General features: G+C 40.4%; 1 protein-coding gene across 1 annotated transcript in view; it reads right to left on the reverse strand.

Annotated features, from left to right (window-relative positions):
- Window positions 1–500: 500 nt before the first annotated feature.
- SNAP91 (synaptosome associated protein 91) overlaps window positions 501–14,436 on the reverse strand; it is a 128,752-nt gene continuing 114,816 nt past the window's right edge. Inside the window, exons 26-30 of the mRNA XM_006124205.4 lie at window positions 13,765–13,876; window positions 8,310–8,393; window positions 8,123–8,227; window positions 4,178–4,279; window positions 501–1,905 (exon numbers count right to left, since the gene is read on the reverse strand). Coding sequence (XP_006124267.2) covers window positions 4,187–4,279; window positions 8,123–8,227; window positions 8,310–8,393; window positions 13,765–13,876 — 394 coding nt within the window. The 3' untranslated portion in view covers window positions 501–1,905; window positions 4,178–4,186. The remainder of the gene's footprint in view (window positions 1,906–4,177; window positions 4,280–8,122; window positions 8,228–8,309; window positions 8,394–13,764; window positions 13,877–14,436) is intronic.

Consider the following 14,436-nt stretch of genomic DNA (forward strand, 5'->3'; position numbering starts at 1 on the left):
GCAACTCCTCTGAACTGCATCTGTTTAGTCAAAGGCTGAATTTAGTTAAAAAACTTGGCATCTATTGTAAATAATAATTGTTTTAAAAGCGGTGTTTTATTTTAAATGGCTTATGCAGCATTGTATTAGTCTAGGACAATTTTAAACCAATTTTACAATCAGCTTCAGAATTTGAAACCTATCTGGAAAACAGTAGTGACAGATTTAAATTCAAATGTTGTATTGCAGTTTTTAAATGTTACAGAATTTTATTTTTTGTGAAATCCAGTATTTTAGTTGAAAGGACATGTAAACTTTAAAGTGTTACATGGGATATCCATTTATCATACAAAGTTTAGCAGAGGATTCAGGGATAGTCCTCAATATAAATTTGGGAAATCATGCACTTTTAAAACTGTAAAACCACAAATACATTGAGAACTCATTGTATACTTTAATTAGTGGCTATAATCCTGGATCTTTCCTTTTATGAAATTAAAGAGACAATGTTTGCATTTATATTTACTTTGATCAAGGTGTTTATTGCATCTCATAGGGCATACATGCACTGGGTTCTTAAACCAAAATACAAAGAAAAGCTATTTTGAAATTAGCTTTATATAACTTTCCCCCATTACATTGTATGTTACCCCCACAGTTAATTCAGATACAACCACTTTTAATGGTACCATACATTGATTAAATAGATAATTTGAAAGACTTAGGTGAACATCTTTCCAATCCAATATGCTTTGAACGAAGAGCTGCCAAGCCACTTGTAACACTGATCAACAGTGACCTCATTTAAGAGTCAAAATTTTAAGCCAAGCCATCAGCACAAACAGTGTGAGAACAAACTAAAAACTAAAGAAACACATCATGTACAGTAAAGGGTGTGATTCTCTGGACTGGAATGAGATCTAATCACAAACCGTACAAAAACTACTCACAGCATAGTTGGAGAATGGAAATATGGTACTCTAATGCATACAAACAGGTAAGCACTAAAGTAACAGATGTACATAAGAGTTAAATGAAAGATGACAAAAAAAACCTCGCAGTGTTACTACAGACACACCAAAGAGTGCTTTCATATTTGACATTCTTGAATGCCAGCACAACTACGGATGCTTTTTTCAACTACATAGAGAGAAACTGACCCTTTACTTATTTTCAGTGCATTTAGCCATAACTGATAAATAAGTGAATTTAAACAAGAACTCAAACAGTTAAAATATATGTTAAAAAGTGATAAATATGGTTTCCTTTCAGATAGGATTTCTCATTATTGGTAAAATAACTTGAAAGGAGTATATGTTATGGAAGTTGACCTTTATATTACTTTAAATAATAATATCTTAACATATATGGTGCCACAAAAATAAAACATTTCTCACAACAATTGAAATTCCTGTGACTGGGAAAAATGTATTCCACACAAAGATTTTGCCTAGTTAAGTGTCTCTTACTATTGGTATTATTACACTATATTTTGTAACAGATAAAGAAGAAACTGAACTGTTAGGGAAATTGTAGGTGTTTGTCAAAAGTTATATACATTGAAACCTTCAAAACACAGACACATCGCTCCAAATGGCTCACCACACAACAGCTGCATAATCTGCCCCCATTAAATAGGTACAGAAAAGCACTAGAAGGCATCAGAAACATACATCCATTGTTTAAAACTGTAGAACACAAATAACCCAAGTACACGATTTTAGAGAGAGTAGGGATAACAGCTAAGGTAGTACACATTCCTAACGTTCACTTTCACAGCTGTGCTACACGTTTCGGAAGTAAGAGAAAGTCTGAATAAGCACTGGGTTTGGTACTGGTGGCTCCCTTTGAAACTCTGAGCATCAATCTGTGATTTGTAGACTCCAAACTCACACATTTTTAATATCCAGTCAGAAAAAACTGCAGCTGTAAAGACAAAAACATAGAAGGAAAAGCTACACAAGTGTTTTCACTCCAATTTGATTAAAAGTGGTTTGCACAGCCTTATCATACTAAAAGCAGCTATGGAAATCCTCACTGGCCAAGTGGCTTTCATACAAACATTTAAGAATCTAGCTATTTTCTAACAAGTTCAGATGGAGGTGTCTCCCCAACAAGTTAGTCCAGTTGCAATATTGGGGCCTGTATCATGCTTACATAGAGCTCTTTGAAAACACTGGGTTCTAGTTATAATGAGTTACCTGTGCTCAAAGAGAACTCTAATTTAGCATTATCTATAGCCAACACCACATAGAGGTGGACTTCTGCTCTAATTGGGGGGTGCTTGACCCACCGTCCACCAAAGGCCTCACCCCCACTCCACCCCTTCCTCCAAAACCCTGTTCAGCCCATTGTGCCCTTTTCCTCCCTGAGCACTCTATTCCTGCTCCCCCCAGAGCCTCTGAAGGCTGCAAAACAGCAGTTTTGCGGTCATGTGAGGCACTATGGAGGAAGGGGAGTAGATCAGTAGAGCTACTAGTGGGCAAGAAGCAATGTGGAGAAGAGGACCGAGGGAAGGGCTGGGCGGCCAGTAAGTGCCATCTGCTAAATTTTTCCCTATGGGTGCTTCAGTCCTGGAGTGCCCATGAAGTTGGCACCTGTGCTGCAACTGGTGTAATTGAAGCAATCAGTGGAAAACACAATTTGACTTTGTCTACAGTTGTGTCACCAAAGATGTAGCGCCTACAGTCACTGAATCAGGACAATTCTCAAATGCAAAGCCTAGAGTAGTCTCATTTCCTTCTGATGTCATTTTCATAAGCTGTGGCTTGCACTGAGAACAATGAGAAACTGACTTCACAGAAAATCATACATCTACATTCAGTTGAAAAGCCACTGTCTCTCTTGTTTAATTCTAATAAATGGACATACAAAACTATTCAACACAATTTCTCATAGCGTATGTACTCTACTTCAGTGGTCCCCATATTTTATTGGCTGGATCCCTTAACCCATTTTGTGATGTTTTGAGATTTGAAACAATGGTAAACTGTGGTTACTATCTTTTCCCTTGATTGCTTTTTTATTTTCTTCTCAAATTTCTGCTCCCTTCATTTCCCCTCCCCCTCTCTCAACATATCCTTCACTGGTGTTTGTTCCCTTCTGCATCCATGTTTCCCCTAGGCTGTTCCACATAACATTAGTCAATGCCTTATGCCAGTGGTTCCCAGCCTTTCGTGGCTGCCGCCCACCCCATGGGCGGGGCCGCCCACGTGCCACCTGCCCCGTGGCCGGAGCCGCTCACGCGCCACCCGCCCCAGGGGCGGAGCTGCCCAGCCCAGATGTTTCAGCGGGCGCACATAAATGCCCCAGCGGGCGCCATGGCGCCCACGGGCACTGCGTTGGGACTACTGACTTATGCCAAGAGCAGTGCCCTGTAACACTTCACAGGGAGGAAAAAGGAGAGACTATCGGGCTGGAAGCAGCAAAGGATGCAGGCAATGTCCTTTCCATCCCTAACAGAGATTTGGCCTCTTTGGAGGACATGCGTGATTCCACACATTTGGGAGTCTCAATTTCACTTACTCATAACAAGTTTGACATCAAATCAGTTTTATAGCCACAAATAATTAGGATTATAATGTAGGACTGGTCACAAGAAGAATTAATGTGAAGAGGAGAGTCATAATTTATCAATCATCTATTACAATGGTAGCCCAAAAACCAAAAACAAACCCAAAACAAAAACCACAAAATTACTTCTGGCAACATAACCTCGCTTTCAGTTTTGCCCCAATGTTCTGTCCAACTCTAATAGCCTTCATAATCAAATTACACAAATGAAAACTGGCTAGAACTGAGAAACTAAATTACACAACAATGAACTCTGAATAAAAATAGTAAACAAACAGGTATTTAGTTTACAGAGTACATATGAAATACATGGTAAAAATGTTCTGACTGAAAATTAAGTCACATGAATAGATATACAGTTACTAATTTAGTCTGTTTATATCAAATAGATGGCATAGTGAAGAAGTTATGATTTATATGTGTATTTCAACTTAGAAAAAAGGGCTTTAATATGTACCTCATGTTTCGCATTTAGAGTTTTATTTTTCTGCAAAGAGGTGCAGGTTCTTCTCCAAAACTTAAAAATGAAGGGGGATACTTGTAGTAAAGTTTTACATATTGTACTAGCTAGCAGCTGCAAACCAAATACATAACTAGAATAAGTTCAAAGTCAGACAGAGAATACCTTAATTGTTTACAAGAAATCTTTGATGTTAAGATCTGCTAATGGGTCCTTCGTTGGAGGTTTCTTGGGACTCTGAGTTGCAGGTGTAGGGCTTGGAGAGAGCTAACAAGAGGGAAAAAAGGAGACAAGAAACAAAAGAAGATACAAAAGCATTAGAAGAGTCATTCAACACAACAAGCACATGGAAACATGCAAAGTTAGAATTCTTTACTTATACAGGCAGTCCCCGGGTTACGTACAAGATAGGGACTGTAGGTTTGTTCTTAAGTTGAATCTGTATGTAAGTCGGAACTGGCGTCCAGATTTAGCCGGTGCTGAAACTGATCAGTTTCAACCACGGCTGAATCTGGACACCAGTTCTGACTTACATACAGATTCAACTTAAGAACCCCAAGCGTCCCCAAGTCAGCTGCTGCTGAAACTGATCAGCGCTGATTCCAGGAAGCCTGGGGCAGAGCAACTCTGCCTCCGGCTTCCTGTAGTCAGCGCTGGTCAGTTTCAGCAACAGCTGACTTGGGGACTCCTGGGGCAGAGCAGCTGGGGAGCTGCTGGGTTGCTCCAGTAGCACTGCTCCTCGGCGCTACTGGACCAACCCAGCAGCACCCCAGCTGCTCTGCCCCAGGAGTCCTGATTCAGCCACTGTTGAAACTGACCAGCAGCGGCTGAATCAGGTCGCTTGGGGCAGAGCAGTTGGGGTGCTGCCGGGTTGGTCCAGTAGTGCCCAGAGCGGCGCTGCAGGACCAACCGGCAGCGCCCCAGCTGCTCTGCCCCAGGGTCCACAACAAAAGTCTGGTCTGCTGGGGGGGGGGCACACTAGCTGCGCCCCCCGCCCCCCCAGCAGACCAGGGACACAGGGAGCAAAGCGGCAGCACGGGGTGCCTCGCCTCTGAGGCTTTGCTCTGGCCGGACCGCTTTGCTCCCGGTGCCCCTGGTTTGCTGGAGACGGTCCCCAGCAGACCAGGGGCACCAGGAGCAGCTTTTCTCGCCCCGGAGCTCGAGGTGGCTGACCGCTGCCTGTGAACTCCGGGGCGAGAAAGCCCCGTTCGTAAGTGCGGATCCGACATAAGTCGGATCCGCGTAAGTTGGGGACTGCCTGTAGGCATTTTATGTTATTTCTAAAAAGTTTGAATCCTGTGTTTAATTTCAAATACAATTACGACAAAGTTGACAATACTTATGTAGTAGACATTTTAATCCAAGACAAATTAAGGTAAGGTTTTCTAAGTAATTTACTAGTCACATTTGGCGACAGTGAAAGTTTTGCTCAGTGTACCCATTAAACGATTTGGAGTTTAGAGAGCATTTCAATACCCGATGTACTTACCCAAATAGATTACAACTTTTCTAACTGGATAGTTAGAGCTTTGATAGGAGCATTAATCGTGTAAGAGGGAAATTTAAATTGATATTTTATAGTAATAGTTTAACATGCATGTATAGAATATACAATTATTTTTGTAGAATAATGTAGTTCATGTTCACTGCCAAAAGCAATCTGTACTCAAAGGAAAAGCCAAACCTACAATTTATTTTCAGCACTATTATGAGGTGAATAGGTGTTATCCCTGTTTTACATTTCAGATACCTAAGGGCAGAGAGATTAGAGGAAGCTTTGGACCTTAATTTTGGTTGCTTAATTTGAGACATCTCAGACCCAATTTTTCAGAGTATTTTGCATTATCTATCACTATATATGCTCCCTTCCTAAGTCAGTGGAAACTACGCTTTGCTCAGCACTTCTACAAATCAGACCCCAGGCTGCCAATTCAGGCACTCAGTAAGTAGTGACCACCTATAAGAAGTTTGGTTAAGTGGCGTTACCTCGCCTAGGAACTCCGTGGCACAGATCTAAACCTATTCCCCAGAGCAGCATTCAACTGCCTTGACCTGAGACGTTCCTTTTTCTTCCTACAACTCCTCTCTCATTCACTACACACTCACCAGCTTCTGCAACAAATGAAGCAGGAGTTCTACACACGACAGCCTCCCTCCTTGCTACACAACCCTTATTCACCCCCATAAAAGGTCCATCCTTTGTCTGAATGAGGCAGAGGGACACATTTAACAGCACTTTTTCAAATGTTTATAACTTGGCCCAAATTTGGGCACATTTTGACAGGGACAGCAAAAAAAGCACCCCTATTAGCAAGGCCATCCCCTTGCCAAATTTCTCCAGACTGTTCCAAAAATGGGGGGAGGGCAGGGAGAAGGATGCCAGAACTTAAATCAATGAAATGATAGCCAGAATTTAACATGAGTTAAAAACCAACATTTTTTCAGAAGTCTTGATCTGAACTGTTTGGCAGAAGCTTTTCAAAACATTTCAACTGGAAGAGGACATCCTGCATGGAAAATTTCACCTCAGGTTGACAATGTTAGAAGCAAGTGAAAACAGTCTTCCAGTGGGATGTGTCAGACAACTTCATTAGGCAGTGCTACAAGTCCTGCCTATCACACACCTTTCTTTGTGTCTCATATACCATATACTCTCCCTTAGAATTAGATCAGAAATACAATAGAATTTGATTGAGTGAATACCTAAGATTATATCTAACAGATGCAACTGTTACTGTAGATCATCTGAAATGTCATTATACAAATTTTATATACAACACAATACAGCCATAATTTAAACATTTCTTCAGACTTTACAAAAAAATCATTGGTAATAATGTGTTACTTCACACATACATATCCAAACCAAGATCAGGGTCCCTATGTGCAAGGCACTGTATATATTGTAAGAAATATAGAATTTCAACCAGGGCCTGTAGTCCCTAAATGACAGTTGTTCCCAAGCAGACAAGAAATGAGATTGACAGAGTATTTTAGGGAAAGGGCATCTCAAGTTATTATCTACCAAATATTTCCAATAACACTGCTGTGTCGGGCAGTGATCTGCCTGACTGCACCTTGTTTAAGTGAAATACAACAATAGAAGGTTTTTAAGGGAAGGGATGGGGAGTCTTTTCAAATCCATCTCTTCATTCTCACTGATAATTCAACAACCAACTTTTCTGTTGGGACACAGAAGGAAATAGCACATATCATAGAATCATAGGACTGGAAGGGACCTCGAGAGGTCATTGAGTCCAGCCCTCCGCCCTCAAGGCAGGACCAAGCTCCGTCTACACCATCCCTGACAGATGTCTATCTAACCTGTTCTTAAATATCTCCAGAGGGGGAGATTCCACCACCTCCCTTGGCAATTTATTCCAATATTTGACCATCCTGACAGTTAGGAATTTTTTCCTAATGTCCAATCTAAACCTCCCTTGCTGCACTTTAAGCCCATTACTCCTTGTCCTGTCCTCAGAAACCAAGAGGAACAAATTTTCTCCTTCCTTGTGACACCCTTTTAGATATTTGAAAACTGCTATCATGTCGCTCCTTAATCTTCTTTTTTCCAAACTAAACAAGCCCAGTTCATGAAGCCTGGCTTCATAGGTCATGTTCTCTAGATCTTTAATCATTCTTGTCGCTCTTCTCTGTACCCTTTCCAATTTCTCCACATCTGTCTTGAAATGTGGCGCCCAGAACTGGACACAGTACTCCAGCTGAGGCCTAACGAGCGCAGAGTAGAGCAGCAGAATGACTTCACGAGTTTTGCTTACAACACACCTGTTGATACAACCTAGAATCATGTTTGCTTTTTTTATATAAAGGAAAACTTTCATTTGATTTATTCTCCTAATGCTGCATTCACTTCAGTGGACTTTAAAACTAGCATATTAAAGTTCTTCTTTAGCAGATATTCAGTGCTGTAAATAGTATTAAAAAGCAACTTTCCCATCAGGGTTTAATAGGAGGAAAAGCTTACACAGCAAATGGCAGGGCGGGGGGGGGGGTGGGGGGGGGGGGAGAGGGGAGAACTATGCCACTAGCACACTATTTCTAATTTTAAAAACTTACATTTAAGTGTTTTACATATAAAAGCAGACTTACTTGTGCACCAGGTCCAGCTGCAGCTCCAAATGGTGGCCTCATCATAGGCTGTCCATACATAACTGGCTGCTGAGGCATCATGGACACACCTGTTCCAGGAGGAGGCTGCAAAATTAAGATGTTAAAATAGATAAGGTTGCTAAAACAATTAGGAAAAGTTATTCAAATGAAGGAAAGTCTCACTTACCATTCCAAATCCTGCTCCTGGCTGTGCAACAGGGGGGGCACCTGAGGCAGGAGGAATAGCACTTGCTGGAGGCACAGTTCCTGTCTGAAACCCAAATGACCCCACAGATGAGAATCTCTAGCATTCTACATAGTCACTGTTGAAATTAAAGTGTGGGAAAATCTTACTGTACTTCAAGATCAAAAACGTCAGTTCATCAGAATTGTTGTAATAAATATTGGTAGGCAGCAGATGTTACCTGACTTACACAGCACCTCACCTTGTAAGGCAATTCAGCCATTTTCATGCTCAAAACACTGAGAATTAGTCATCAGAAATGTCAAAATTTGGTTTCTTCAAAAGTATCAAGGATATTAGATTTTAGATATTCACTAGGATTTGCATGATAAACTCTACTCTGTAGACAGAACTAAGAATTCTGAAAATAGCTTCTATATTATCCATATCTTAATCAAATCTAATCAGAAAATGATGGCAAGAGAAATCTTTTGTACAGAACTGTAATGCTATTTCCCATTTCACTTCTTACCCAATAAGAGTCTTCAAATAGGTTAAGGGCAGTTATAAAAAGGCAGTGAGTGATCAATTGTTCTTAATGTCCAAAAAATATTGGGCTTAAATCTGCAGCAAGGGAGATTATAAATTAGTTTTTTGCAAAAAACTATGGAACTATTAGGACAGGTAAGAACTTTAATAAGCTTTCAAAAAAAAAAAAAAAAAAAGGTCATGTAATTCCTACTTTAATAACACGAAACACAGTAAATCAGGGATTGTTTATCTTGATCCAAGATGAGTAACATAATAAGAGTGCTACAGATCCTAGCCAATTAATTACTGTGATGGATTAGCGTATGTCTGTATGCGTATCAGTCTGCACACTGTTTTGTTTTGATATATGCCATTCTCATTGTTCAGAATGCTCCACCTTCACTTTTGCCTGTTATCTCTTGGGTAGTTCAGTCAAAAACTGAGGCCGATAGCTCTTCACCTGTAGGAATGCAGAGTTTGTTCTAACTAGAGAAATCTTTCAAGAGACATTAACCTAGATGAAAACAACAAATGGTCTGGTAGCACTTTATAGGCTAACAAAATATGTAGATGGTATCATGAGCTTTCGTGGGCATCGCCCACTTCTTCAGATGACCGGAATTATGAATAGGGGATATGAAAACTCAAAATAAATAGGAGAAGGGAAGGGGAGGTGTAGAGAAAGATGCTCTGTCTCCCACCCCCATTCCTGTTTGCTGGAGAATAGGTGTTAGACCAAAGCAGGTAAAAATCAAAGTCGGTAGATAGCTTGCTAAGGCAGGAGGGACACCATTCAGAAAGCTGTTAGCACCTCGGTGATAAAGTCCCCACCATCCCAAATCTTGATTGAGCCCAGTAGCATGTGAATTGAATTTGTGTATATAATGTAATTCCAGGCTTTCCTTGTGTATTTGGCTTGAGGAGTTGGCCTGTGACAAGATCGCCACCTGCAGATCTGTTATATAAAGTTCTGCTTGCCTAACCATATTCTAAGTTGTTCAAGGTCAGCCATAAAGATGTTGGCATATTGTGGTGCCATGTGTGTGCCTCTGCGATACCACTTACTTCCTGAGGAAACTCCAAATCATCAGTAATCTCCCTGAAAATACCATCCTGGTCACCATGGATATAGAAGCTCTCTACACCAATATTCCACACACAGATGGATTACAGGCCATCAGAAACACCATCCCCAATAACACTGCACACCTGATTACAGAGCTCTGCAATTTTGTCCTCACTCACGACTACTTCCAATTCAGAAACAATTTCTATCTCCAAATCAGCGGCACAGCCATGGGCACACGCACGGCACCACAATATGCCAACACCTTTATGGCAGACCTTGAATGTTTCCTCAGTTCTCACCCCTTAACACCACTACTTTTCTTATGCTACTTTGATGACGACATCATCATCTGGACCCACGGAAAAGAGACTCTTGAATTCCACAAGGATTTCAACAACTTTCACCCCACTGTCAACCTCAGCCTGGACCAGTCCACATGGGGAATACACTTCCTGGACACTGCAGTACAGTTAAATAATGGACAACTCTCAAGCACCCTATATCGGAAATGCACCGACCACTACACTTACCTTCATGCTTCCAGCTCCCATCTCAGACATTTTTCAATCAAATGTATATAGCCAAGCCCTACAACACAACTGGATTTGCTCCAACCCCACAGAAAGAGGCAATCGCCTACAAGATCTTTACAGAGCATTCATAAAACTGAAATACCCACCTGGGAAGTGAAAAAAATTGACAGAGCCAAAAAAATACCCAGACATGAACTACTTCAAGACAGACCCAAAAGAGAAAATAACATAACTCCTCTTGTTGTTACCTACAGTCTACAACTCAGACCCCTCCAACGCATTATACACAATCTACAACCCATCTTGGAAAATGATCCCTTACTCTCAGAGGCCTTAGGAGAAAAACCTATTCTTGCTTAATCTGAAACTTATTCTTTCTGATAACCATACCACACAACCTCATCATAAGCCTCCAGGAATCCGGCCCTGCAACCAGAAAAGATACCAACTCTGCCCACATATCTACACTGACGAAGTCATCACTGGAGCAAACAACATAAGCCACAAAATCAAAGGGTTATTTGATTGCAATTTGATCTACGCCATCAAATGCCAACAGTGCCCCTCTGCTATATATATTGGTCAAACTCGACGTTTTCTGCAGGAAAGAACAATGGACACAAATCGGATATATGTAAAGGGAATACTCAGAAACCCATGGGAGAACATTTCTGCTTGCTTAACCATACTCTAACAGATCTGCAGGTGGCAGTCTTGTCACAGGCCAGCTCCTCAAGCCAAATACACAAATTCAATTCACATGCTACTGGGCTCAATCAAGATTTGGGATGGTGGGGACTTTATCACTGAGGTGCTAACAGCTTTCTGAATGGTGTCCATCCTGCCTTAGCAATTTATCTACTGACTTTGATTTTTACCTGCTTTGGTCTAACACCCATTCTCCAGCAAACAGGAATGGGGGTGGGAGACAGAGCATCTTTCTCTACCCCTCCCCTTTCCTCCTATTTATTTTGAGTTTTCATATCCCCTATTCATAATTCTGGTCATCTGAAGAAGTAGGCTTTGCCCACGAAAGCTCATGATACCATCTACATGTTTTGTTAGTCTATAAAGTGCTACCAGACAATTTGTTGTTTTTTTCTGTAACAGACTAATTTGGCTACCCCCTGAAGCTCATTAACCTAGATGGTCTTTTATTTAAATGGAAACATCCTAGAGCAATGAGCTGGCTGCAGACCAAGGGAAATAGAGTCCCTACGTTTGGACTTATGATGGCAATAACCAAGTAACAAGTCACCTGTCCAGGGACAGGAGTTGCTTTGTGGGGGGGAGGAGGGGGAGAAAAAGAGGGTGATCACTCTTACCAGGGTCTCCTCTCATACCACCCAGGATAAAAAGGTGTGGCTCGACTGGAGGAGAACAATTCTGAAAGGACTACCCAAAAGGCTTCCAGAGCAGCAAAAACATGACAGGGAGGCATTTGCATACAGCTGTTATTTTCTATAGGCTCTTTACCTGTTCTATTTGCACTAGGAGTAAATGGCAATTTTAGGAATTCCTCTGGAAGGTCTCAGTGTTACTTGCTTTATCTGTTACACTTCTTTTAACTGAAACTGAATCCCCAAACAGCACAATGATAATCCAGAGGGTCCGTGGTTTCAGTTTAATTTTACAGATCATCAAGAATTACTGAAGATGCTTTGGAGAGCTAGCACTAGATTCAGGATGGAGGCAGTTTAACTGTGTCATCTCTTCTCAGGAAAGGGGTAGAAAAATCAGCTAATAGGTCTCCCCGCTCCCCCCCCCCACCACTCCTTAGAAGCCTAAGAGCCACCACTACCTTTGCAGTACACATCTACAATGGTCCAGAGCACAAGTTTGGCAAATTATGTTACAAAGCCAAGCTTTTGAATGCCCATCTTTACAAATACAGGTAGGTTTGCCTGAAGACTAGCAACTTTATATAAGTTTTGATAACAGTAAAAGACAAAAATAGTTATGTAGAGCCACATGTACCCTCAGTTATAGACATTGGACAATTAGTAATATTCAGCTCCCTGAATATTTAAAGAAAGTTCCAAAAGTTCCTAGAACTATTAAAGTTCACAGAAACAGGAAGAATGACTAACTTAAAATAGCAGCAGCAAAGAATCATTTAGCTAACATTTTCGCATGAACTTAGAACTCACAAAAAAAAAAGTCATATGATACCCTGGACACAGCCAGAGAACGGACAGCACAGGTGATGGCAGCAGTTGGTCAGCATTGGCAGAGCAATGCATCTCAAAACTGCCCTGAAAGGACTTAAAGGGTTTTAACTTCCATGGCAGATTTTTTTTTTTGCTGGCTTCAGACACTAGTTATGAACTCTACCAAAGCCACCCAAGCCATTTAACATAGACCAGTCAATTCCTATCAGATAGTGACTACTTCCAGTTACAATCAATCTTGTCTGAGTTTGAATGGACAACTAGAAGTTCCATATTTCATTATAAATTTCCACATGCATCCAGGCCTTATTTTTTCCCTAATGTGTGTTGGAAATGAGGCTATATTGAAACCACGGTCTTTAAACTTGATTTTCATAAAAGAACTTATTACAAAGTTGTTTCTCATGAATGTGCTACAATAGCTAGTGGATTAAGTATCCAGTAACAAAGACATGGACATCCAACCACATTAATAGATTAATGAGAATTCCCATCTAACTTTAAGCCAGCTGTAAGAATTGTAGTGCAGGCAAAGAGCAGCTAGCATTTTGAAGTTTAGTTTAAAAAGAGGCATAAGTAGATTTAAAAGCACTTCAAAATGAAGTTAACTTGCACCACAGAAATTTGCCCAGACTTTCTGGTAAGAAGAAAAGTTGAAATTATAACTAATTTATTCTTCAAAATACCACACCCACCTTAAATGGAAGTGGATAGTATGACTGCACAAAATGTTTAGTTTCCCCAATGAAACTTTTTGCTCAAGTTGCAACAAGAAAAAACACCTGTTGTCTTGCAAGTGATGGACCACTCTGTGACCAATTTACACAGATCTCGAGCTGGTGCTAGTCAGTGTAATTCCATGATGCCAATGTACATCACTTGAGGATCTGGCCCAAAAGACATTAATTGTCTTATATCAACATTTGCCAGTATTAATCACATCATCATAGAAGTAACTACAGTATTTCTCTACAGATCGAGACAATTAAAGTAACTCTGATCTCACAACATGTTTAACACATTGATGAATATTCAGTCTCCCAGAACCACATGGAGAAACACCATTTTGTGTTCACAACAATATTTTGTAACTATTCCCATCATCAATTGGGGACATGAAGTGTTAAGACTAATTACAGTACAAAACTACGTACCAAGGGACCAGTTGGAGGAACACCAGTTGACCATGTTGCAGGTGCTACTTTTGGTTGCCAGTTAGCACCTCCTGTCAATCTCTTTTCTCCAGCATTCCACTGAAGGTCTCCCCTAATAGGTGAGCAGAAGCAGAGAGATACAAGTAAGAATAAAACTCTATATTGAATGTACAAACTAAACACTTTGAATGTATGTATGCACATTAATTCACAAACGTTAAACAAAGATAGCAGCCACATGAGTCTGCCACAGGGCAGTTGAGAAATTCTTGAATGTATTCAGTGCACACCGAAGATTATTTATTCACAATTTCTGTGACAGTCATTGGCTATGGCAACTAAATTGCCAAGTTTATAATAGTCTTGTGTTAAAAGATAAAAACAGAATTAATGAGATTTAAAGGCTTTCACCATTAACATTGAATAAGCAGCAATATGGAAGAATGCAAAAACATTGTTTCGTGCTATATTCACATTAACCTATATGTATCAATCTAGAAGGGAAAATACAATGTATATTAAAGCAAAATGTGAGAGATTGGCACTTAAATGCTACTATTGATAAAGACATTTCACAACTAAAAATCTTGTTCAGAAAGCTGTAGCAGAAAAAAAGGATGGCTTTTCTCTTCAGAACTGGTAGTTAAGTCGTAAGATAGAAGATCTATAAAA

Source organism: Pelodiscus sinensis, chromosome 3 (assembly GCF_049634645.1).
Source record: "Pelodiscus sinensis isolate JC-2024 chromosome 3, ASM4963464v1, whole genome shotgun sequence".
Classification (NCBI taxonomy): domain Eukaryota; kingdom Metazoa; phylum Chordata; order Testudines; family Trionychidae; genus Pelodiscus; species Pelodiscus sinensis.